General features: G+C 38.1%; 1 protein-coding gene and 1 pseudogene across 2 annotated transcripts in view; both read right to left on the bottom strand.

The window, feature by feature from the left end:
* The window catches only part of CUL5 (cullin 5), a 130,522-nt gene that overhangs the window by 86,513 nt on the left and 17,724 nt on the right, over positions 1-26,285 (bottom strand). For both annotated transcript variants that reach the window (XM_059070358.2, XM_059070357.2), the window contains exons 2-3: positions 24,486-24,595; positions 1,369-1,468 (exon numbers count right to left, since the gene is read on the bottom strand). In XM_059070358.2, the coding sequence (XP_058926341.2) occupies positions 1,369-1,468; positions 24,486-24,595 (210 nt within the window). The remainder of the gene's footprint in view (positions 1-1,368; positions 1,469-24,485; positions 24,596-26,285) is intronic.
* LOC131760417 (mitofusin-1 pseudogene) lies at positions 7,169-9,372 on the bottom strand (annotated as a pseudogene).

Here is a 26,285-nt window from a genome sequence, read left to right as displayed (position 1 = left end):
TGAGTTCTTGCTAAGGTCTACATTCCAAATTTTCCTGGATTGTTGCAAACATCATTCCAAACCCTGAACATACTTTGTTTTCTAGTGTGAAGTATATTTCTAAATATTTCTAAGATGATTCTTTATGAGCCCATTTCCAGAAAATAAAGAATAATGCTCTATCAATTTGAAATAAACATAATTTATCTTCACCAAAAGTCATAAACAGATAAGCTGATATGCTTTCCAATGCAAGAAGAAACTGTTTTCCTAAATCAGTTCTAGAAAAATGTATGTTTTGACTAAACTGTGATATTGAAACATTTAATTTTTCTAAGCAAACCTGATGATTTATTTTCATTAAAAGATAATTTCCTAAAAAAATGATAATTTCCTTATAAAACTCTAATTTTTAAAAAATCATTGATCAAGAGCAGAATTAATGGTGTCATCAATAAAACATTTCATTTTGTAAGTAATATCCAATGTGACATCATTCTTATTTTATCATGGTAGTGGCTACTAACAGAATTAAATATATACCAATCATATATTCAATTTCAGTATCTTCCTTTAAGTTATATATTCATTTTTAATTTCCAACTGCTAACACATTAATATTCAACAAGATTTCTAACAGACTTTTACTAATGTTGTTCAAGACGATGATGTAAAAATTCAAATAAAGAATAAGAAAGTCTAGCTCTCTAGTTTTCAAACTTCATTTTATAGAAAGGAAAATAATCTCATGTCTTTAGGCCCTTCTTCAAAGTGGTAAAGGATGCATTAGTGATGCCAGAGTTGATCTGAAATAATACTTTACCTCTGCATTAATTCTTCCCAAAACAAAGGTGTTAATAAAGACAAAAACAAAACTAGTTCTTGCATAACTGACCTAATGGCTAAATGAGCTCTATCTTCATTTTAATAATATTAAACACTTATACATATCATCAACTGAATTTCAGCTCAGCAGCAGCAATGCAAAGGACAGTCCAAGAATTACAGTCAGAGAGTATTTAGAATTGAAGAAAATTGCTGTCAGCTTGAAAAGAGGTATTAATTGTGAGAAAAAAAAGATTTATGTGAACTGATCTGTGGCCAAAAAATAATGGTGGTGGGGATTTCTAAAGATTTCTAAAGAATGTATTAAAAATGAAATTCTTTTTATAGCACCTTTTAATTGAGGATAATAATATATTCTTTTGAAAGAAATGTCAGTGGGGGGGGAAACAACAAATGACAATCATTTCATTAAAAAATTTATTTAGCAAGTGTGTCAAAAGTTAATGTGATATTTAAAAATTACTTCAGGAAGCCCTAAATTCAAATTCAGAAAATATATTCTCTGAGTAAAGTCTTTAAACAATATATAGATGCAAAACTTACTGCCTGTGCTTGCTTAATAAACTCAAGAATATCTTCTTTTAAAGCCTGATGAATTTTTGCTGGGCCTTTATCATCCCAGAGACAGACTGCATGTACATCCCTGTAAAAATAAAGCAGGTAAACAAACATTAACACTGGAAAAAGAACAAAGACAGAACTCCGTTCTGTTTCAATACAGTTTCCATGGACCATGCTAACGGTGCTTGAATCCATTCACATGAACCAAGCATTCTTTGTAAGCTGTCTCATATACAAACGTTTGTTTCTATTTTGTCATTGCTTTCCTTAAATCTTTGCCACTTACTGATTAAATTTTTAAATTATAAAAGGATCTCCCACTCAGACTCCCAAAGTTAAATACTATCAATATTTTCTTGTGCAAAGACAAGTATAAATCCTTTAATATATAACACAATATATATAAACTATCCTTTTTCAGAAAATTTGTAATTTAAATACCATTACAGCAAAATTCCTAGTTTCCCCCATACATTCATCACATTTACACATCAATTACCACTTTGCCTCCTTTATTTAAAATAAACAGAAACAAAAGCTCTTTAAACTATAAAGCTGACATATTTTACCCAAAGGTCATTCATTATAGAAATATATTTAATATTAATACATGTTCACAGAGTGAATTTTTTAATTACTATATTATAGAGCAGGGAAACATAACAAAAGGATAGAGTCTTATACTGGGGATTCTTTATTCAAAAAATGTTCCCCAGTACTTTATAGAGCCCCTACCATAAAAAATGTCAAAAAACCCAAAAAATATCTCTAGAATTGTAACATTATAACAATGGCCAAATAGTCTGTTTTACATTCAGATTCTTAGGGACATAATTATAATCCAAAGTTCTGTCTGCATATTAATTTGAACTTGCTTTCATCATTTGTTAAATAAATTCAGCTTAATAGTGGTATCTGGCCCAAAGCAGATGTAGTAAGCACACGAATATTTGTTAAATAACAAGATAATAGGTAACAGCTAACTGCTTACTATATACCAAATACTATTCTAAGCTGTTTTAACTCACTTAACCTTCACAGCAACCCTGAAGTAGTACTATTTTATTGCCATTTTACAGATGGGGAAACTGAGGCAAAGAAAGGTTAAGCAACATTCCCAAGATTACCCAGCTAGTATATGGCAATTACACGGGCACTTGGGCTCTAGAGCCCACATCAAACCATTTCCCTTAATTTACTCTTGCACCCCTCTAATCCATCCAACAGTAGCTAAAGTGATCATCATAAAACTCAAATTACATCTTACTGCCTCTATATTTAAAATCCTCCAACGGTTTCCCATTGCACTTTGAATAAAGTACAAAATGGTTATTTGACCCCTGTAATACCTCTGCAATCTCACCTCATGGCTAAAGAAATCTAGAGCCTAAAAGAAGAAACTGATACAAAAATAGATTGATTATATTTCAATATGTTTACAACTACTAAGCCTATAAACATAAGATGGTTTAGGAACCCAAGGAGAAGGAAAGGATGGAAGAGACAGGTAAAGAGAAAAAGGGAAGACTCCCTGATAGAGTTGATTCCTAAGCTTACCTCAAAGAACAAGTAGGATTTTGCCAGGCAAAAGAGGGTGGGGGAAGGATATTTTATGAAGTCACAATGTGAGTAAAGAACTGTAGATCACTAGGGTGTATGCAGTGAACTATTAACAAATCAGTGTGGCTTGGCTGTCAAGTGTGAAGTGGAGAGTGATAAGCAAGAAACTGGGCAAACCCTTTTATAATTCAATTACAGTCCTATTGTATCCATCAGCTAAATGTCTCACCAAATTGGACATTTCCACCCATCACCACTACCACAATCAAAATTACCATCATCTCTTACTTAATTTACTATAACACAAACTAGCATGTATTGACTGCTTACGATGTACCAAGCACTTCACACATATTGACCCATGCAGTGGTTTAGGTTTTCCAAAAAAGAGATGGGATCAGACATGCAAGAGATTTATTGAGGGTAATGCCTGTGAGGGACAATGGGAAGTGAGCTACAGGAAGCTGGGCAAAAGATAAGCTCACAATGCTGGTCTGATCCCTGCAAGGAAGAGTAGGAAGGATGAAGGTTGGGTAGCAAGTCTTAGACTACACAGCAGTTCTAAGAAAGTTTGGTAAAGCTATTTAAGAGTTTTAGAGCAAAAGTCACCCATGGAGTTCCATACCTCCCCTAAATAGGACTACCTTAGTATCCCTGCCTACTCAAACCCACTGCAGGTACATGTCAGAAGGGCTCAAACGTGACTTGAGTCTCATAAGGCAAGAGGGAATGGTGTTGAGTTGGGTACCCAGGAAAGAGTCAAACTTGTGATCAATACATCTTCTCCATCTCCCTTTCCTCAATCTCCAGGTGCTCCTATATGTCGTTACATCATGGAAGAATATCTTCAATACACTCTTATTTGAAACACAATACTTCTCACCACCACACAATGAACATGTCAAGTCTCCTGGTCAATTTTCATACACATTTTGAGGAATGTATTATAATACACTTGAGGACTGAATGATAATACCCTTAACGATCTCTATGTTCCTCTCCCTAATCCTACTCTCTCATCCATCCCCAGAAGTAACTAAGCCTGACTCTGTCTTTTTATTTTCAAGTTTTACAACATACTATGAGGGTTTCTGAACCTTATAGAAATTATATCAAATAATAATTTTTTCAAATAATTCTTTTACTCTACATGTTTCTACTCTTTACTCATATAGGTGGATGTAGTTCTCATTCATGCACTTTATCTTTTATATAAAATGGCACTTGATCATAAGAGGGAAGGAGAAATGGATGAGCAATAAATATCTGAAATTAAATCTGGATAACAACACAGTCTCTTGGATTACATAACTAAATGTTTTTAAAAAGAGACATGCTGTTAAGGGAAATTACTTTTATTTATTTATTTTAAAATATTTATTTATGTATTTATTTATTTGGCTGCACCAGGTCTTAGTTGCAGCACACTAGATGTTCGTTGCCATGTGCAGGATCTTCGATGTGGCATGCGGGATCTAGTTCCCTGACCAGGTTTCAAACCCGGGCCCCCTGAATTGGGAGCATGGAATCTTAACCACTGGACCACCAGGAAAGTCCCAGGGAATTCTTTTTATTTTTTATTTTATTAATATTTTGTTTATTTATTTATTTATTTTGGCTGCGTTGGGTCTTCATTGCTGTGCACAGGCTTCTCATTGTGGTGGTTTCTCTTGTTGTGGAGCACAGCCTCTAGGCACACAACTCCAGTAGTTGTGGCACACAGGCTCTAGAGTGCATGCTCAGTAGTTGTGGCACACGGGATTAGTTGCTCCGCGGCACGTGGGATCTTCCCGGACCAGGGCTCAAATCCGTGTACCCTGCATTGGCAGGCAGATGCTTAACAACTGTACCACCAGGGAAGTCCCCCAGGGAATTCTTTTAAAATACGTAACTATATTAGAAAAATCAAGGGGTTGGGGAGTGGGAGAATGATGAAGTAAAAACTTTTTAAAGGTTTCAAGAGGACAGACAGAAGGGATGAGAGAAGAAGAGGTAAGAAGTATTCCAAAGGTTTCAACTTCCTCAAGTTAAACAGAAAGTAAAAGAAATAGTGTGACCCTGGTGCAAAAAATAGGTATTCTGGGGACTTCCCTTGTGGTCCAGTGGGAAAGAATCTGCCTTCCAGCTCAGGAGATGCAGGTTTAATCCCTGGTCAGGGAACTTAGATCCCACAAGCCGTATGGCACGGCCAAAAAAAAAAATACAATTAATGGCTATGATTTATTAGATAGAGATTCTTGCAACTCACAAAAAGATAATTTTTTCCTAAGAGTACATGCATACATACAAAATTTTTAAAAGATAATTTTATAGGCTATTTCTCTGATTATAATCCATAAATAAATAATTAAAAATTTCACTATCTAGAAATTTAAGCTCCTAGATAATGGATTAAAGGAAAACAAAAAACAAAAAGAAAAATTACTAACAATCAAGAAAGAAATAAAGGGACTTCCCTAGTGGCGCAGTGGTTGAGGTCCCCCTGCCAATGCAGGGGACACGGGTTCGAGCCCTGGTCTGGGAAGATCCCCATGCCACAGAGTAACTAAGCCCATGCACCACAACTACTGATCCTGTGCTCTAAAGCGCAAGAGCCGTAACTACTGAGCCCACACGATACAACTACTGAAGCCCGCACGCCCTAGAGCCCATGTGCCGCAACTACTGAAGCCTGCATGCTCTGGGGCCCACGTGCTGCAACAACTGAGCCCACATGCCTAGAGCTATGCTCCACAACAAGAGAAGCCACTGCAACAAGAGACGCCATGCCAATGAGAAGCCCACGCACCACAACGAAGAGTAGCCCATGCTTGCCACAACTAGAGATAGCCCATGTACAGCAACAAAGACCCAATGCAGCCAAAAGCTAAATTTAAAAAATTTTTAAAATACAATCTGTAAGAAAGAAATAAAAAGGAAAACCCTGAATACCATAGAAACTATGGTGACAATAAAAGCAATATTAAGAAAAAAATGTGTAGCTTGAAAGCTTTCATTGTAAAGAAAAATATTAAAAAGAATTTTAAAATTAAGAATTCAATAAAAGAACTAAGAAATCAGACAAAGGACAAAATAAATTGAAGAGACTAGGAAGAAAACACTGATAAGGAAGCAAATTATAATAATAAACAAAAATGCAATAAATATTATTCTTTCCAAATAACAAATTTTTACCTTTTTTCTTTTCTCTATTCACAATTATTTTGTATTTCATTAATTCTGTCTTTTGTTTTTCCTTTTTTGTCTTTCCTTCCTTCTACTTTCTTCAGGTTTACTTAGACCATGCACTTTTAGCTTTTTTTGTCTAACATATGCATCGAAGGCTATGAACTCCTTAGCATTTAAGAAGGGCACAGTTGGATCCAATATGTTTTGATGTATCATATCAAAGTAACTTTTATAGCTTGATTATGTGAAAAGACCTATAAAATGGATCAACTCCTTAATATGGATATTAAAGAAAATATGTAGTATTAGGGATAAAAAAATGAGATATGACCACATATAAAATATAAGTATACTACTTACAATTCTATGGCAACAAATTTCTAAACCTAGAGGAAATTAAAATGAAGTGTGCAGATACTTTGTCTTATTCCCTATTTTATTTTTATTTTTTTTTACTGTTTTACATCAGTTTTAATGGGAATAAAAGAGAGAGTAAAAACAGTATTATTTATTAGTGGTTTACACACCTGCCAGGATGGCAAAAGTGATTGTAACCTGCATAAATAATACATTCAAGAACATTTCCACACTCCTTCGTGGTTAGAGCAATGCAGTTTATAAAACAAAAATGTGACTATTTCCGTCGAAGTAGGCATCAAAAATTCATTTTGAGAAAGAAGACAAAAGGAGCATTCTCTAACTCCTGGATGCCAGGAAGCAGAGTTTTTCAGAATCAAAAACAAAGAGAGCCCTAATTAAGAGAAAGGCCCCACCCCTCAGGAGTCACAGAGTTGGTGCTTTTGCTTTAAATTAATTCATCATTTTCTCGTATCAAAGGATTTTTCTTTATCTAAAATTAAAACTAAAAGAGACATCACAACACTTTTCAGAAATGCAAACACCCTGAGATAGATCAATACCAGGATCTACTCAAGGATTTGCTATTTAGTTATAGTTAATAGAATTCATATTTAAAGTCACTTCATAAAAATAACTGTCCCAATCTTCCAAGTTCCATTTTCTCCTATCATGATCACCAAAGTAATCTCTATTGTTAAGATTCTTCTTCATTGCTTGAATGTAGAAACTGCTTAGTAAAATTCTCCTGCTTGTTTTCAAGTTGAACAGCTTTATTTCTTAAGCACTTTGAATTGTTTTATATTTTCTCCAATTGATCTATTTCTTTGGATAATCTAGAAATTTCCTCTTCTAGATGTCTTTGTGTAGTATCAGCCTGTTGGCACAGGCGGGCAAAAGTGGTTGCCATTTCCTGTTGTACTTGATGGCTGCAGTTGGCTCTTGTGAAGCTAACAATTATTTGCAGTTTTTCAGTTTCATAATTCAGAAATTGCTGTTTAAAGGCTCTCTCCTTGGCACGGGTGGCCCAAGTCAGCCTTTCATAAAGATACAAAGCTCCACACATACTTAATGAAACAGATATGAGTTTCCAGCCTACAGTTTTCCAAATCACTCCTCCAACAACGATGCCCATAGAAGTTCTAGATGTAAGAGAAGCTAATGCTGTTATTAAGGTAACCATGAGTTCTTCCTGTGACACTGGATTGGTAGGAGCAGTGGGAGTAGAAGCTAAAGATCTGGAAAGCTGAAAGATAGGCTCTGATAATCCCAGAAGTACCCGCTGAGCATCTGTAGGGCCCAAGAAACGATGGACAAGGGAAGACTAGCCCAAGGAAAAATGAAATACAACATCCTCTTGAAAATCTGAACATAACTTATGGCAATTTAGGTAACAGCTGAGATCAAATTTCCTGCAAGGAATCAGTGTATGTAGTTTATTCTGCATACCAGCTGGAAGTAATGACTTCAAATTTTCAATAATTTCTTGCTGGGATTGAAGCATTGAAGCATTGAATTCATTGGTGCACTGACCAGCCAAATTTCTCCCCATTCCATCTTCTATGTGCTTATTTACCTCATTTTTATATACTTTCAATATACTTGGAGTAGGATGAAACTCAGAACAAAATTCATCAACAAAAACAGGGTCAACAAATTTCATCTGTCATCACACATGAAACCTTATTTGCAACCTCCTCTGAAACCTCCCTGATTATTTTCTTAACATCCAGTGTTAAAAGGTTCATCTGGTTTCAGAGAAAGTCCAGTCTATCAATTTGGTCTTCCCTCTCTTCTACTGAATAAACCCTTTTCTCTGCTGCTGACATGTTTATTGAATCCATTATATTTTTCAGTTTCTAGTATCTGTTTAGCTCTGATAGTGCACTGTTCAAACTTTGTTTTCACTGCTGACTGTAAGATACACTCTTCAAAGATTTGTTCAAAATTCTGAAACTCCTGTAATCTTGCCTGAAATCCTTCTGCAAGTGCCCAACCACCTTCTGGCATCCCCTGGGCTTTGTGCTTTCTAGCACTAAGAACTTGCTTTGCAGAAACAAAAAAGATACGATTCCATGCTTCTAAAGGATCCACAACTTTGAGCTCCTCCACCAAGAAATGTAGGCATCTTTCCATAAGCTGTCTGCATACATTTTCCATATATTCTGGCTCTGATGCAGAGGCATCCCAAAGATTATTCAGAATAGAAACATTAGGCTTGGAAAGTCGCTCATTTACCTTGTGAAAAAACTGTTTTTCCGTGTTCATTAGAGTTGATTTGGAGTTTACAACCAAAATGAAGACATCAGCATCTAAGCAAAACTTATCAATCCAGCTATCCACCTCTGTAGTGACATTTGTACCTGGACTATCCAGTAAAACCAGGTCATCTCTCAAGAGGGCACAATTTCCCTCTGGCCAAAACACATGTACAAGACAGCCAGCTTTCAAGTTTTTGTCCATCTGAAGGGCATGGGCCAGCTGATTAACTGTCTTCACATTCTTTTTTTCATGTGACCCTTCTGTCATGAAACAGGCTTTTATCTCCATCTGTTTCTTCAACACTCAGGAAGCAACTGGTTGTATGTCCAATTCCACTGGGGAGGACTTGATCCCAAACATGGCAATAACAGAGCTCTTCCCACTGCTTGTCCTGCCAAAAAATGCCACTTCCATGTGTCTCCGAGACACCACCTCACCAATGATGGAAAGCTTATTTTTATACCTCTGTATTTCTATCAGATCATCCTCAGTAGCTACTTGGTGAAATTCTGGATTCTTGTACATTGCTTCAACAAAATGTGATCCTTCTGTAACAAACTCCAGTAACTGGTCAAAGATTGCTGTAATTGCCTTCTTAGCCAGCACAAAGTGATTCAGTGGAGAAACAGTTTCTGCCATTATACCTGTCCCAGCTCCGACTTGTCACCCAGCAACCGCAACTCAGCCACAGCCCTCAAGCTGCCTCATTCTCCCAAGAGAGGCTGGGAGACTGGGCTCTTATTCCCAATTTAAATGGAATGCTTCCAACATACTATTACTGGGATATTGCTGCTAGATTATTTACAGATGATCTTTATCAGTTTAAAGAATAATATTTTCATTTTTCTGTTTTATTTTGGAAAGGTTATCTGTTTTTTCTTCATCTACTGAGATGATCGATTTCTGTTATGATTTTGTCTTGTTCTATTTGTTTTCTGAGTTCAATTTTCATTTCATTATTTCCTCCACTTTTGTTGATTTCTCTCCTTTTGAATTTTCAGTTCGAGTTTGTTTTATAACCCCACATGGTTGTGTGAGGATACTGAACTCACTTCAGAGTGCTGTATTTGTGTTCGACTTCACAGTTGGTTGGGTGGGACAATTTTTATAAGCTAAAATGTTTCAAATTGTACTTTTTAATAGTTTTGGATAGACAGTGTCTGCTTTTTTCTATTCATATTCATTTCATGGACAGGATTCCTAGTTCAACAGTACCTCCTTCAGTTTAGTTCAGTAAAGTTCAATTTCTTTAATGGTCAGTGTTGGTAATAGTGGAGGAAAGGGTATCTGTTTCATTTCTGCAGGATCCTTAAATCTTCTAAATACTTACTTGTCTGAAAATATGTTCATCTCGCCTTAAACATGATTGAAAACTTGACTAGGTGGAGACTACGAAGTTCAAAATAATTCCCCTTTAAATATATATATTTTTTAGAGTAGGCATCCTTGTCATTTCCTGAATTTTTTTAAACATCTTTATTGGAGTATAACTGTTTTACAACAGTGTGTTAGTTTCTCCTTTACAACAAAATGAATCAGTTACACATATACATATGTTACCATATCTCTTCCCTCTTGCGTCACCCTCCCTCCTACCCTCCCTATCCCACCCCTCTAGGTGGTCACAAAGCACAGAGGTGATCTCCCTGTGCTATGCAGCAGCTTCCCACTAGCTATATAATTTACATTTGGTAGTGTATATATGTCCCTGCCACTCTCTCACTTCGTCACAGCCCACCCTTCCCCCTCCCCATATCCTCAAGTCCATGCTCTAGTAGGTCTGTGTTTTATTCCTGTCCTACCACTAATCTCTTCATGACATTATTTTTCTTAGATTCCATATATATGTGTTAGCATATGGTATTTGTTTTTCTCCTTCAGACTTACTTCACACTGTATGACACACTCCAGGTCTATCCACCTCATTACAAATAACTCAGTTTCATTTCTTTTTATGGCTGAGTAATATTCCATTGTATATATGTGCCACATCTTCTTTATCCATTCATCTGCTGATGGACACTTAGGTTGCTTCCATGTCCTGGCTATTGTAAACAGAGCTGCAATAAACATTTTGGTACACGACTCTTTTTGAATTATGGTTTTCTCAGGGTATATGCCCAGTAGTGGGATTGCGGGATCGTATGGTAGTTCTATCTGTAGTTTTTTAAGAAACCCCCATACTGTTCTCCATAGTGGCTGTATCATTTTACATTCCCACCAGCAGTGCAAGAGGGTTCCCTTTCCTCCACACCCTCTCCAGGATTTACTGTTTCTAGAGTTTTTGATGATGGCCAATCTGACCGGTGTGAGATGATATCTCATTGTAGTTTTGATTTGCATTTCTCTAATGATTAATGAGGTTGAGCATTCTTTCATGTGTTTGTTGGCAATCTGTATATCTTCGTTGGAGAAATGTCTATTTAGTTCTTCTGCCCATTTTTGGATTGGGTTGTTTGTTTTGTTATTGAGCTGCATGAGTTGCTTATAAATTTTGGAGATTAATCCCTTGTCAGTTGCTTCATTTGCAAATATTTTCTCCCATTCTGAGGGTTGTCTTTTGGTCTTGTTTATGGTATCCTGTGCTGTAAAAAAGCTTTTAAGTTTCATTAGGCCCCATTTGTTTATTTTTGGTTTTATTTCCATTTCTCTAGGAGATGGGTCAAAAAGGATCTTGCTGTGATTTACATCATAGAGTGTTCTGCCTATGTTTTCCTCTAAGAGTTTGATAGTGTCTGGCCTTACATTTAGGTCTTTAACCCATTTTGAGTTTATTTTTGTGTGTGGTGTTAGGGAGTGTTCTAATTTCATACTTTTACAAGTAGCTGTCCAGTTTTCCCAACACCACTTATTGAAGAGGCTGTCTTTTCTCCACTGTATATATTTCCCTCCTTTATCAAAGATAACGTGACCATATGTGTGTGGGTTTATCTCTGAGCTTTCTATCCTGTTCCATTGATCTATATTTCTGTTTTTGTGCCAGTACCATACTTGTCTTGAGTACTGTGGCCTTGTAGTATAGTCTGAAGTCAGGGAGCCTGATTCCTCCTGCTCCATTTTTTGTTCTGAAGATTGCTTTGGCTATTCGGGGTCTTTTGTGTTTCCATACAAATTGTGAAATTTTTTGTTCTAGTTCTGTAAAAAAAAATGCCAGTGGTAATTTGATAGGGATTGCATGGAATCTGTAGATTGCTTTGGGTAGTAGAGTCATTTTCACAATATTGATTCTTGCAATCCAAGAACATGGTATATTTCTCCACTATTTGTATCATCTTTAATTTCTTTCATCACTGTCTTATAGTTTTCTGCATACAGGTCTTTTGTCTCCTTCGGTAGGTTTATTCTTAGATATTTTATTCTTTTTGTTGCAATGGTAAATGGGAGTGTTTTCTTAATTTCACTCTCAGATTTTTCATCATTAGTGTATAAGAATGCCAGAGCTTTCTGTGCATTAATTTTGTATCCTGCTACTTTACTAAATTCATTGATTAGCTCTAGTAGTTTTCTGGTAGCATCCTAAGGATTCTCTATGTATAGTATCATGTCATCTGCAAACAGTGACAGCTTTACTACTTCTTTTCCGATTTGGATTCCTTTTATTTCTTTTTTTTCTCTAATTGCTGTGGCTAGAACTTCCAAAACTAGGTGAATAAGAGTGGTGAGAGTGGGCAACCTTGTCTCGTTCCTGATCTTAGTGGAAATGGTTTCAGTTTTTCACTATTGAGAACAATGCTGGCTTTGGGTTTGTCATATATGGCCTTTATTATGTTGAGGAAAGTTCTCTCTATGCCTACTTTCTGCAGGCTTTTTTATCATAAATGGGTGTTGAATTTTGTCAAACGCTTTCTCTGCATCTATTGAGATGATCATATGGTTTTTCTCCTTCAGTTTGTTGATATGGTGTATCACGTTGATTGATTTGCATATATTGAAGAATCCTTGCATTCCTGGAGTAAACCCCACTTGATCATGGTGTATGATCCTTTTAATGTGCTGTTGGATTCTGTTTGCTAGTATTTTGTTGAGGATTTTTGCATCTATGTTCATCAGTGATATTGGCCTGTAGTTTTCTTTCTTTGTGACGTCTTTGTCTGTTTTTGGTATCAGGGTGCTGGTGGCCTCATAGAATGAGTTTGAGTGTGTTCCTCCCTCTGCTATCTTTTGGAAGAGTCTGAGAAGGATAGGTGTTAGCTCTTCTCTAAACGTTTGATAGAATTCGCCTGTGAAGCCATCTGGTCCTGGGCTTTTGTTTGTTGGAAGATTTTGAATCACAGTTTCAATTTCAGTGCTTGTGATTGGTCTGTTCATATTTTCTATTTCTTCCTGGTTCAGTATCGGCAGCTTGTGCATTTCTAAGAATTTGTCCATTTCTTCCAGGTTGTCCATTTTATTGGCATAGAGTTGCTTGTAGTAATCTCTAATAATCTTTTCTATTTCTGCAGTGTCAGTTGTTACTTCTCCATTTTCATTTCTAATTCTATTGAGTCTTCTCCCTTTTTTTCTTGATGAGTCTGGCTAATGGTTTATCAATTTTATTTATCTTCTCAAAGAACCAGCTTTTACTTTTATTGATCTTTGCTATTGTTTCCTTCATTTCTTTTTTATTTATTTCTGATCTGATCTTTATGATTTCTTTCCTTCTGCTAACTTTGGGGGTTTTTTGTTCTTCTTTCTCTAATTGCTTTAGGTGCAAAGTTAGGTTGTTTATTCGAGATGTTTCCTGTTTCTTAAGGTATGAATTTATTGCTATAAACTTCCCTCTTAGAACTGCTTTTGCTGTATCCCATAGGTTTGGTGTCGTTGTGTCTCCGTTGTCATTTGTTTCTAAGTATTTTTTGATTTCCTCTTTGATTTCTTCAGTGATCACTTCGTTATTAAGTAGTGTATTGTTCAGCCTCCATGTGTTCGTATTTTTACAGATCTTTTCCTGTAACTGATATCTAGTCTCATAGAGTTGTGGTTGGAAAAGATACTTGATACAATTTCAATTTTCTTCAATTTGCCAAGGCTAGATTTGTGATCCAATATATGATCTATCCTGGAGAATGTTCCATGAGCACTTGAGAAAAATGTGTATTCTGTTGTTTTTGGATGGAATGTCCTATAAATATCAAGTAAGTCCATCTTCTGTAATGTATGATTTAAAGCTTGTGTTTCCTTATTTATTTTCATTTTGGATGATCTGTCCATTGGTGAAAGTGGGTTGTTAAAGTCCCCCATTATAATTGTGTTACTGTCGATTTCCCCTTTTAAGGCTGTTAGTATTTGCCTTATGTATTGAGGTGCTCCTATGTTGGGTGCATAAATATTTACAATTGTTATATCTTCTTCATGGATCGATCCCTTGATCATTATGTAGTGTCCTTCTTTGTCTCTTGTAATGGTTTTTATTTTAAAGTCTATTTTGTCTGATATGAGAATTGCTACTCCAGCTTTCTTCTGATTTCCATCTGCATGGAATATCTTTTTCCATCCCCTCACTTTCAGTGTGTCCCTAGGTCTGAAGTGTGTCTCTTATAGACAGCATATATATGGGTCTTGTTTTTGTATCCATTCAGCCAGTCTGTGTCTTTTGGTGGGAGCATTTAATCCATTTACATTTAAGGTAATTATCGATATGTATGTTCCTATTACCATTTACTTAATTGTTTCGGGTTGTTCTTGTAGGTCTTTTCCTTCTCTTGTGTTTCTTGCCTAGAGAAGTTCCTTTAGCATTTGTTTTAAAGCTGGTTTGGTGGTGCTGAACTCTCTCAGCTTTTGCTTGTCTGTAAAGGTTTTAATTTCTCCATCAAATCTGAATGAAATTCTTGCTGGGTAGAGTAAGCTTGGTTGTAGGTTTTTTCCTTCATCACTTTAAATATGTCCTGCCACTTCCTTCTGGCTTGTAGGGTTTCTGCTGAAAGATCAGATGTTAACCTTATGGAGATTCCCTTGTGTGTTATTTGTTGTTTTTCCCTTGCTGCTTTTGATATGTTTTATTTGTATTTAATTTTTGATAGTTTGATTATTATGTGTCTTGGCGTGTTTATCCTTGGGTTTATCCTGTATGGGACTCTCTGTGCTTCCTGGACTTGATTGACTATTTCTTTTCCTATATTAGGGAAGTTTTCAACTATAATCTCTTCAAATATTTTCTCAGTCCCTTTCTTTTTCTCTTCTTCTTCGGCGACCCCTATAATTCGAATGTTGGTGCATTTAATGTTGTACCAGAGGTCTCTGAGACTGTCCTCAGTTCTTTTCATTCTTTTTTCTTTATTCTGTTCTGCAGTAGTTATTTCCACTATTTTATCTTCCAGGTCACTTATCCGTCCTTCTGCCTCAGTTATTCTGCTACTGATCCCGTCTAGAGTATTTTTCATTTCATTTATTGTGTTGCTCATCGTTGCTTGCTTCCTCTTTATTTCTTCTAGGTTCTTGTTAACTGTTTCTTGCAATTTGTCTATTCTATTTCCAAGATTTTGAATCATCTTTACTATCATTATTCTGAATTCTTTTTCAGGTAGACTGCCTATTTCCTCTTCATTTGTTAGGTCTGGTGTGTTTTTATCTTGCTCCTTCATCTGCTGTTTTTCTGTCTTCTCATTTTCCTTATCTTACTGTGTTTGGGGTCTCCTTTTTGCAGGCTGTAGGTTCGTAGTTTCCGTTGTTTTGGGCGGCTGTCCCCAGTGGCTAAGGTTGGTTCAGTGGGTTGAGTAGGTTTCCTGGTTGGTGGGACTAGTTCATCTGTTCTGGTGGATGAGGCTGGATCTTGTCTTTCTGGTGGGCAGGTCCACGTCTGGTGGTGTGTTTGGGGATGTTGGTAGCCTTATTATGATTTTAGGCAGCTTCTCTGCTAATGGATGGGGCTATAGACCTGTCTTGCTCTTTGCCGGGCATAGGGTGTCCAGCATTGTTCGTTGCTGGTCCTTGAGTGAAGCTGAGTCTTGGTATTGAGATGGAGATCTCTGGGAGATTTTCGCCATTTGATATTGCGTGGTACTGGGAGGTCTCTTGTGGACCAGTGTCCTGAGGTTGGTTCTCCCACCTCAGAGACAGAGCCCTGACACCCAGCTGGAGCGCCAAGAGCCTTTAATCCACATGGCTCAACATAAACCGGAGAAAAAATAGAAAGTGAATAAAGGAAGGAAGGAGGGAGGGAGGGAAGGAAGGAAGGGAGGAAGGAAGAAAGGAAAGAAGGAAGAATGGAAGGAGGAGAGGAAGAAAGGGAGGAAGAAAGGGAGGAAAGAAGGGAGGAAGGAAGGAAGAAAGGAGGGAAGGAGGGAAGGAAGAAAGGAAGAAAGAAAGGGAGAAGACAAAATAAAGTAGGATATATTATAGTTATTAAAATAAAAAATAATTATTAAGAAGAAAAATTTCTATTAAAAAAAAACAAAGAAAATCGGTTCGGTCTAACCCTAGGACAAATGGTGCAAGCAAAGCTATACAGACAAAATCTCACACAGCAGCACACACATACACACTCACAAAAAGAAAAAAAGGGAAAATAATAGTATTTCTTGCTCCCACAGTCTACCTACTCAACTTGGGATGATTCGTTGTCTATTCAGGTTTTCCACAGATGCAGGGCACTTCAAGTTGATTGTGGAGCTTTAATCCGCTGCTTCTGAGGCTGCTGGGAGAGACCTCCCCCTCTCCTCTTTGTTCGCACAGCTCTGGGGGTTCAGCTTTTGACTTGGCCCCGCCTCTGCATGTAGGTCGTCCGAGGGCGTCTGCCCTTCGCTCAGACAGGATGGGGTTAAAGGAGCAGCTGATTCGGGGGCTCTGGCACAGGCTGGGGGGAGGAGGGGCATGGATGCGGGGTAAGCCCACAGCGGCTGAGGCCGGCGTGACACTACACCGGCCCAAGGCGTGACAAGCGTTCTCCCAGGGAAGCTGTCCCTGGATCCCGGGACCCCGGCAGTGGCGGGCTGCACGAGCTCTAGGAAAGGGCGGTGTGGAGAGTGACCTGTACTCGCACACAGGCCTCTTGGTAGAGGCAGCAGCAACCCTAGCGTCCCACACCCGTCTTTAATGTCCATGCCGACAGCCGCGGCTTGTGCCTGTTTCTGGAGCTCCTTTATGTGGTGCGCTTAATCCCCTCCCCTTTAAATATTTAAAGAAAACTGCGTCAGCCTCCTGCATCCAATTTGGCCAATGAAAAGAGTGTGGACAGTCTGTTTCGCTTGAAAGGTAACTTTCCCTCCAACAATTAGATTATTGTATTTATCCTTGGAATTCTTAAATTAAGGACATGAGTAGGCATGGTTTTTAGCACTTTCAGTATGAAGATCTGGAGGGTTCGGTGGAGAGATACAAGATTTCAGCCCCGGGAAATTTTCTTCTTATCCTTTGGGGCTATATCCTCTCCTCTACTTTCTGTCCTCTCCTTCTGGAACCCCTTTTAAGTTTAAGTTAGCCCAATTCTAGAGCTCTCCTCAGTATGTCTTCATTTTTATTTAATTTTCCATACTTTGCTCTACATTCAGGGAAAACTCTTTGGTTTTATTTTTTGTATTACTAATTCAATCTTTTTTTATTTAGCTCTTTTATTTTTTATTTCAAAGGACTTTATTTTGACTATTTCATTTTCAAAGTAGTCTCTTTCATTTTATTCCTCTCTAATGATATAAGCTAGAATGCTTTTTGAGCTATCTTCTAAACCTTGCATCATCTATTTCCTCTGAAGGCACAGTCTCTAGGATGGCCCCCAATGACCACCATCTCCTGGATGGTATTCATACCCATGTATAGTGTACAAAGCACTGTACAGTATACAGTGTACAAAGCATTTGTCTGTGTGATCAACAGCATACAGAAGAAATGAAGGTCTATATGTAAGATAAATAACTAATAATAACCTGCTGTATAGTATAGGAAACTCTACTCAATACTCTAAGATGGTCTATATGGGAAAAGAATCTTAAAAAAAAATGGATATATGTATATGTATAACTGATCCACTTTGCTGTACACCTGAAACTAACACAACATTGTAAATCAGCTATACTCCAATTTTTAAAAAAAAAAGAAAAGAAATAATGGCAAAATTATGTTATAAAACACCATGACTTCTGTCTTGGGAACACTCTCTTTTGCTCTGGGGAAAGCAAGCTGCCACACAGTAAACAGCTTTATGGAGGGTTCTACACAGTGAGGAACTGAGCAGCTAGTGAAGAACTGAGGCCTGCCAACAATTGCATGAGTAAGCTTTGAAGATCTTTCACTCCTAGGTGAATATAGGCCTAGTTCTTTTGCCTAGAGCTTGACTGCAACTTCTTAAGAGATCCTGAGCTAGAAAGACCCAATTAAGCTGCAACTAGATTCCAGACCTTCAGAAACTGTGAGATAATAAATGTTTGTACTTTTAAGCTGCTAATCTTCAGGGTAATTTGTTGTGTGGCAATAGATAACTAGAAATACAACAAAGAAGGTACGGGACTACTGTAATCATTCAGGGAAGAGAGTGGGGGGAAAAGACAGATGGGATGGAAAGAAATTCAAGAGGTACTTAAAAGTCTATGAAATCTAGTAATCAAGTGTATATGAAGAAGTAAAAAAACAGGGGGTTGATGGCAGCTTCCAGATTTTTGGTTTGAGACTATAAATAACAGATTTTCATCACTCTAAATCTGGAGTACTTACGGAACTTAAGTATGCAGGAAACAATAGGTCACATGGGTACGAAGTTTGGAGAATAATCTGCATTGCTTAAATAGATTAGAACTCAGGTAAAAGAATAAGAAAAAAAACAGAACTCTGAAGGAAACCAACACTTAACGGGCACAAAAGGGATGAATCAGCTTAGACTGATTGAGATGAGGTAGACAAGAGATAGAAAAAACAGGAGAAAGTAGTATAAAAACCAGCTTAGGAACAAGAAAAACACTAAAAAAAATTATTTGTAGTAAAGATGAATTTTCTTAAAAACAAAGTCTCACAAATTGAAAATAATTTATTTTTAAATTTTTGCCTCAATTTCACAAACCAGAGTCAAACCAAACAACATGTATCTAAAGCAGCAGTTCTCAACTGAGGGAGGTACTGCCTCAGACATGTGGAAGTGAGAGCTTTTTTTCTTTCAATAATGAGGCACAGGGAGAGGAGTACACAGAAAGTATCCACTACTAGAGTTTATGAGGGTGAAGGCCAGAGGTGATAAACATGTCACAGTATGCAGAACAATCTTATAACCACCCAAAACACCAACAGTACCCCTACTGAAAAATAATGATACAGGTTATGAGAAAAGGGCAACAAATAGTAAATGTAGTTTAATACCAAAACATTATTTTAGTACCTTAGATTTAGAAAGATATAACTAACCTAAAGGTTATTAATTAATATGGCTAAATAGGCTAAAATTTGGAAAGGTTTTAATTAATGTAGGTCTCATAATTTTGGTGTGGCATGATAAGACATACAGGAATCCTTTAACTTAAAAGGATTACATATTGAGCAGCCTTCGGTAACTCCAAGGAGATCAAGGATTTTTAAAAACAATGTGCTGAGGCCACTAACTGTAGCAAGTACTATTTCTGTTTAGAAGTATACTTTAAGCAGGAAACACCATCACACTATGCTCCTTTTTCCAGTCAGGAATCACAGAGAACAAGCATTACTCTACATGATAAATCATATTATTAATACAAACTCAACACATTGTTCATAAAATACATTTAATCAAATAATAAGAAAAATATACGTAAACATAAATGCTATGAAATTTTTAAAAGGTCTCAGCTGCTTCTTATTGAATTCTAATTTCTCAAAAGGCAGAATCATGGATATAAGTTAATATTATGCAACAAGTTCTATGTTATTTAAGATTAGACTATTTTCTTCTGTGATAAAGAGAAAAAATGAGCACAGCAGCTTAATGTGTATAGATTATTCAGTCATACGTCTTCAACTCATTGATACAGTATTTTACTAGTACACACATACACACAGAAATTATACCAAGTCTGAAACTACTATCCTTAGGAAGACATGGTTGCAAGGTTGGCCCTTGGCTGACATATAGGAACTTGGGTTTTGTGAGAGTTCTCACCATTTCCTGATAAGGATGGCTCACTGTGCCTAAACTGTTATGTAAAAAATCTGATTTATGTTCAACACTTGCTTTTTGTCTAGGATCTGGAATTTTGGTTCACCTCAGGCAGAAGCTGCCTTTGTGACCAGCTCTTTCAGTAAAAACCCTGGGCACTGAGTCTTTAAGAAGCTTCCCTGGGGACCTCCCTGGTGGCACAGTGAATAAGACTCCATGCTCCCAGTGCAGGGGGCCCAGGTTGGATCCCTGGTCGGGGAACTAGATCCCACATGTATGCCGCAACTAAGAGTTGCATGCCATAACTAAGGAGCCAGCATGCCACAACTAAGGAGCCTGCGAGCCGCAACTAAGACCAGGTGTAACCAAATAAATAAATATTAACAACAACAAAAAAAGGAAGCTTCCCTGGTAGACAGCATTTCACATGTGTTGTCCCCATTAGTTGTTGGAGGAATTAAGTGGATATGTTCCACTGGGAGAAGATGCTTGGAAACTTGTACCTGGTTTCCCCTGGACTTTACCACATGCACCTTTGTTGCATTTTGCTTTGTATCCTTCACTGTAATAAGTGATAGTCATGAATACAACTATATGCTGAGTCCTATGAGTCTTCCTAACAATCACTGAACCTGGGGGTGGTCTTAAGACCACTGACATGGTTGGTTGGGATTCATTAAACATGGTGAAAGCACTGTTTGAGAAAAGGAAGGATTAAGTGGTAGTATGATGAACCTCTGCTACTTGCATGGCTATGAAATCAACCATGGTATGACTCAGCAGCTGAGTTGCTATCTGCTGTGAGAAAGGTAAAAGTTACCTGTGAAATTTGAAAGTGATAGATCCAACCCCAAGAGTTGCCTCATTAAATCTTCCAGCTGCTTTGGCCATGCTGACCCAAGTGAGGAGAGAAAAAGCCCAGTACGGATGATGACTTTGGTTTTTGTTCTTGCCTCCACATAAGAGGAGAAAAGGCCCAAAAGTTCTACGTAAGATTTTGGGTGGACCAAAAATGTTAAATGTTTGTGCTGGTCTCTCCTCTAATCAGGAGGAATTAATAGTTACATTAGGTCTCAGAGCTGGAGAAAGCTGTAGATAACCAAGGGAGAGGAAACTATTCCAGCTGTTTCTTCAGCCTAACTACTGCTGCTTCAGCAACCTCTCCATGCCTCCTACATTCCGGTCAGGAACTCCCAGCAACTGTAATGTTAATATTGTAAATGCTAAATTTATTGCTAGGAGTTTGAATAAATTTATAATAAGAAAAAAGAGGCTGGGAAAGTTTTAAAGATGGCTTTGTATTCTTTGGCTATTGCACTTGGATGTATGATAAATAAAGATATAAAATATTATATGCTTGTACTTTCATAAATCCTAGAGGGATCACATCAATCAGGAAAAGTTGCAAAATAAAAAGTTAGTGACAGACTTCCCTGGTGGCACAGTGGTTAAGAATCCACCTGCCAATGCATGGGACATGGGTTTCAGCCCTGATTCGGGAAGATCCCACATGCTGTGGAGCAACTAAGCCCATGCGCCACAACTACTGGGCCTGTGCTCTAGAGCCCGCGAGCTACAACTACTGAAGCCTGCAAGCCTAGAGCCCGAGCTCCACAACAAGAGAAGCCACTGCAAGGAGAAACCCGCACACCACAATGAAGAGTAGCCCCCGCTCGCTGCAATGAAGACCCAACGCAGCCAAAAATAAAATGTAAATAAATTTAAAAAAATTTTTTTGAAGTTAGTGAGACACAATTTCCTTGCTTTTTACTGCTGGTGAAAGGATCAGAATTTGAACTGTTTGAGTACTGGAAACTGAATAAATAAATCTCCATAATGGATACTATTATTTCTACTTATTGCCATCTCAGAGAAAAGGGAGACAACATGAAAACATAAGAAATTTCCCAATAGAAATACACTTCTGGAGTTTTAAAAAGCAGTTTTTAGTTGCTACTGAGCTCTTGTGAAATCAGATGTCTGACCCTGAAAGGCTGATGATTTTCCAGCATGATGTGCATATTACTGAGTGGATTAATCTGAACTCTAAGACTGACAAAATAAAAGGGGATTAGAAAAGTCTTGCTTGTCACTTGGACTTAAAACACAACTGGTCTGCAGCATCTTGGCTTTGCCACTGCTCGAGAAAAGTCACTGGTTTTTTTGGAATCCTGAATTCACAAATCCTAATTGCTTGGATCTAACTCTAAGTTGAAACCTGATATTGTCTGACATTGGGCTATTTAAACCTCAACACAAGCTGTGCTGAACTAAAGCAGGCATATGCTCAGTGAACAGGACTTTGACTTGTGGACTGTTGAAGATTTAAGACACCCTCTGTGAAGCCATAAACTGAAAACGTCATGGATTATGGCTGGAAGATATAAATCACTTGCAGATGCCCACAGAAAAGGGCTCATTCTCTGATGGGGCCATCTGAAATCAAGCTGCTGATAGCCTCTGTATCAGATATACAGACCTAAAGTGCATTCCTAACTTGTGGTTACTGCTAAAAGCTGCAAGTTGGGAGAAAGCATACTCACTCCTTACAGACTGGATTCATGATCCCCTCTCAGGGATGTTTCACTGCTATGGACTTGTGTCCAGCTTTCTGGATTAGTTGCAGTTTTCAACAATGAATGAATAACCTGATTTTATTTCCCTCACCTTCGCATCATCCTTCCTTGCACACACACCTTAGTAAGGCAACTTCATTATTAAACACAGCTATCTCCAGAAAGGAACTGATCTTTTCTAGGCTGCTCACTAGGTAAATGGTCAGGACAAAAGGGGTGGGGGGTGACGTAAACTTATTATGAAAATTTTTGAAAATTTGGGATTTCATCCAGACCAATTCCTAAACATATATGTCTTTCTAGTTAAGTTGTATAAAAATGTTTTTCTATAAAAATGTTTTTGTTCCTCCTCCAGGTCTGGGTGATTGGGAAAAAAATGAAAAGCTTTCATTACTGAATGGGACACACTGATTTTATAAGGGAGAAAAAATAAAACTCAGCACCTGGTGAGGCACCAGGGAGAAGGACATGAATGATTTTAGTTTTTCATAAGTATTCTTTTTTTTTTTTTTTTTTTTTTTTTTTTTGCGGTATGCGGGCCTCTCACTGTTGTGGCCTCTCCCGTTGCGGAGCACAGGCTCCGGACGCGCAGGCCTAGCGGCCATGGTTCACGGGCTTAGTTGCTCCGCGGCATGTGGGATCTTCCCGGACCAGGGCACGAACCCGTGTCTCCTGCATCGGCAGGCGGATTCTCAACCACTGTGCCACCAGGGAAGCCCCATAAGTATTCTTGAAAGCTTTCCCAGCTCCTGGTGTTGGCTTTCCATGCTGTTCTGAGTGCTTTGAATTCAAACTGAATGCTGCGCTTCAATCACACCTAGCAGTACTCTGAGATGGCTGAGGCAGCCCCAATTCCTACACCTTCCACAAAGAACACCTCTAAATGTCATCCACACTATGAAGCAAATGAAATGGTGTCGTGGATAAACAAATTGTTTGGGGCTAATTGCCTTCAGGTAGTCTGTCTGAAAACAAGGTCTGAACTGAATTAAATGAACTAGATTGAGAACTCTAAAGTGAAAGTCCCCATGGGAGGACACATTGAGGGCCCTGTTAACCCATACTAACTAATTTATGTCTTGCTTGGAGTACCTAAAAAAGTGCAAGCTCTTTGTTTCCAGGGGTACCATGTGGGTCCTCTGAAATTATACTTCTTTTTGTATGTAGCCTATCATGACACTGCTTCAACCCTGGAAAATTTTCAGGTCGAATTCACCTTTATGGCCATAGTTGTGCTATGCCTGAATTGATGCCTCAGGCCATGTAAAAGGTCCATACAGAAACTGAAAGAGAAAGCCACCTGCTTTTCTAAGATAAACCTCATGGTTGGTGGGATTTATTTTAACTAACTAAATTTAGGCCCTCTAAAAGGCATAACTGAGATCAATACCACAAGTTGGTCTTACCTTGCTGCACATGAGGGTGGGGATGGGGGCAGGGGTGGTGTCCTACTGGTAACAGTTTTGCTGTAAAGACATTCTGGCCAAAGGCTAAGAGTTAACATAACAGATCTGAGACTGTACTCCTTAGAAAAGCCTGTTTGGCTGGGATCTGAGAACTTGAATGTTTGAGAGTTTCCTACACTGATAGAAAATTTTCCTGAAATGATGAGAATGGCTCACTGTGCCTAACCTGTTTGTATGAACAACATGGTTTACACTGAACACCTGCTCTTTCTGAGAGTCTAGAATTTTGGTACTTGCCAGGCAGCGGCTGCCTATGTGAGCAGCCCCCAATAAAAACCCTGGGTACTGAGTCTCCAAAGAGCTTCTTGGTGACAGCATATCACATACGTTGTCAATCTTGTTGCTGGGGAAATTAAATGTGTCCTGTGTGACTCGACTGGGAGAGTACTCTTGGAAGTTTGTGCCTGTTCCCCAGACTTGACCCCATGTACCTTTCCCTTTGCTAATTTTGCTTTGTATCCTTTAGCTGTAATAAATCATAGCTGTGAGGTATGACTTTATGTTCAGTCCTATGAATCCTCCGAGCAAATCACTGAACCTAGGGGTGGTCTTGGGGACCCCCAACACAATCAGTAATAATTTCAAACAGGTGAACAGTCCAATCTGGAGCCAATATTCCATTTGAATATAGCCACCAAATTTTCTTTTATGTTAGCAAAAAGGTAGAATGAATGGACTACTTACGAAAACAGATCAAACCACTGCTGTTTTGTAACAGATTCCTGGCGTAAAAGCTTCAAAACAATTGGACGCATGAAGTCCCATTTGTCTTCAAACTGAAGAGAACCTTTATTCTTAAAAAAAAAAAAAAAAAGTAATTTAAGTGCAGTTAAATCAGAAGTGTCTGTTATTTTTATCTCATAAGAGACAACTAAAGAAATTTAAAAGAACCAATTTTCCATAATGGAATCCCTATAAACTTAATCTGGTATCAAAGAATCACAGGAAGACAACCATAAAAGAAAAAAACCAGTTATGTGAAAGTGTGTAGCAAAGAATTTGGCCTTGTCCAAAGAGCCAGTCTGGCCTTTGCCCTTGGCCTCTAGTAGGTAATATCCTTGGGCCCTGAGAATGTTATATCTGATAAGAGAGTCTTGGTTAGCCTGGGGCCTTGGGTCATACTGGATAACCTAACAATGTGATTCAGGGAGGGGACTGGAAAACCCATGTAGTCTTAGGAAGCAGGCCAATCCAGAAATGCCAACAGTATGACTTAGGGCAGGGGGTTCGGGTCAATCAACCTGGAGATTGAGATTATCCACATGAGCAATGCCTACATGATGAAGCCTTAATAAAAATTCTGGACACCAAAGGTTGTGTGAGCTTCCCTGTCTGGCAGTACTTATATGCCCTGTCATTTAATAAGGGAAGGAGAGAAATGTGACCTGACAACACCAGAGATGACATGGGAAGCTCTGTGTTTGACCTTCCTGGACACTGCTACTTCCTTTAGCTGATCTTAACCTGTATCTTTTCCCTTAATAAACCATAACCATGAGCAAAGCAGTTTAGAGTAAGATCTATGAATATTTCTAACAAATTATTGAACCTCAGGGTTTTGGGAACCTCCCATATTTGCAGCTGATGTCAGAAGTGAGGGTAGTCTTGTGTGTAGAGACTGTGTCCTAAACTCCTCACAAAATGTATATCGAAAATCCATATAAACTCTGAAACTTGAGGAAGAAAAAAAAAACAAAGATACTCATCTCATTTTATAATGCTAACAAAACCCTGATACCAAACTGGTGAGGAGAGAACAAGAAATGGTAACTGTAGACCAATCTAATTAGAACATATAAATGCAAAAGTCTTAAAAAATATTAGTAAATTAAACAATTAAATAATACCTCATAATCATGCATGTTTACTCCAGTGATGTGAAAGTGGTTCGATATTAAGGGGAAAAAAATCAATTCATTACTACAAAGAGAAGGGGGGGGCACCCCACATGTGTTAGTCATGAGTATTGTTCCTTTTCAAGTTAGGTATGGCCATGTGACTTGCTTTGATCAATAAACTTCAACAAAAATCATTAATTTTCTAATACAGCAGCACCAAACACCCCTATGAATCTCATTATTGTTTTCACCATACAATTGTTGAGAATGTTGTTCACTCATATGAGATAAGATCCATGTACTGAATGTAATCTTCGAACTCCCTGAAATTATATTCCAGAAGCCGTTTCTTTTGTTGTTTGCGGTATGCAGGCCTCTCACTGTTGTGGCCTCTCCTGTTGCAGAGCACAGGCTCTGGACGCGCAGGCTCAATGGCCATGGCTCACGGGCCCAGCCACTCCACAGCATGTGGGATCCTCCCGGACCGGGGCACGAACCCATGTCCCCTGCATCGGCAGGCGGGCTGTCAACCACTGCGCCACCAGGGAAGCCCCCAGAAGCAGTTTCTAAACATATGGTCTAACAAGAACCTACATGAGGATCACCTAGGATGGTGCTTACATATACATTTATAAAACCACAGACT

This window comes from Kogia breviceps, chromosome 7, assembly GCF_026419965.1.
Source record: "Kogia breviceps isolate mKogBre1 chromosome 7, mKogBre1 haplotype 1, whole genome shotgun sequence".
In the NCBI taxonomy this organism is placed as follows: domain Eukaryota; kingdom Metazoa; phylum Chordata; class Mammalia; order Artiodactyla; family Physeteridae; genus Kogia; species Kogia breviceps.
Note: the sequence above shows the minus strand (reverse complement) of the source record. Positions and strands in the feature narration are given on the sequence as shown.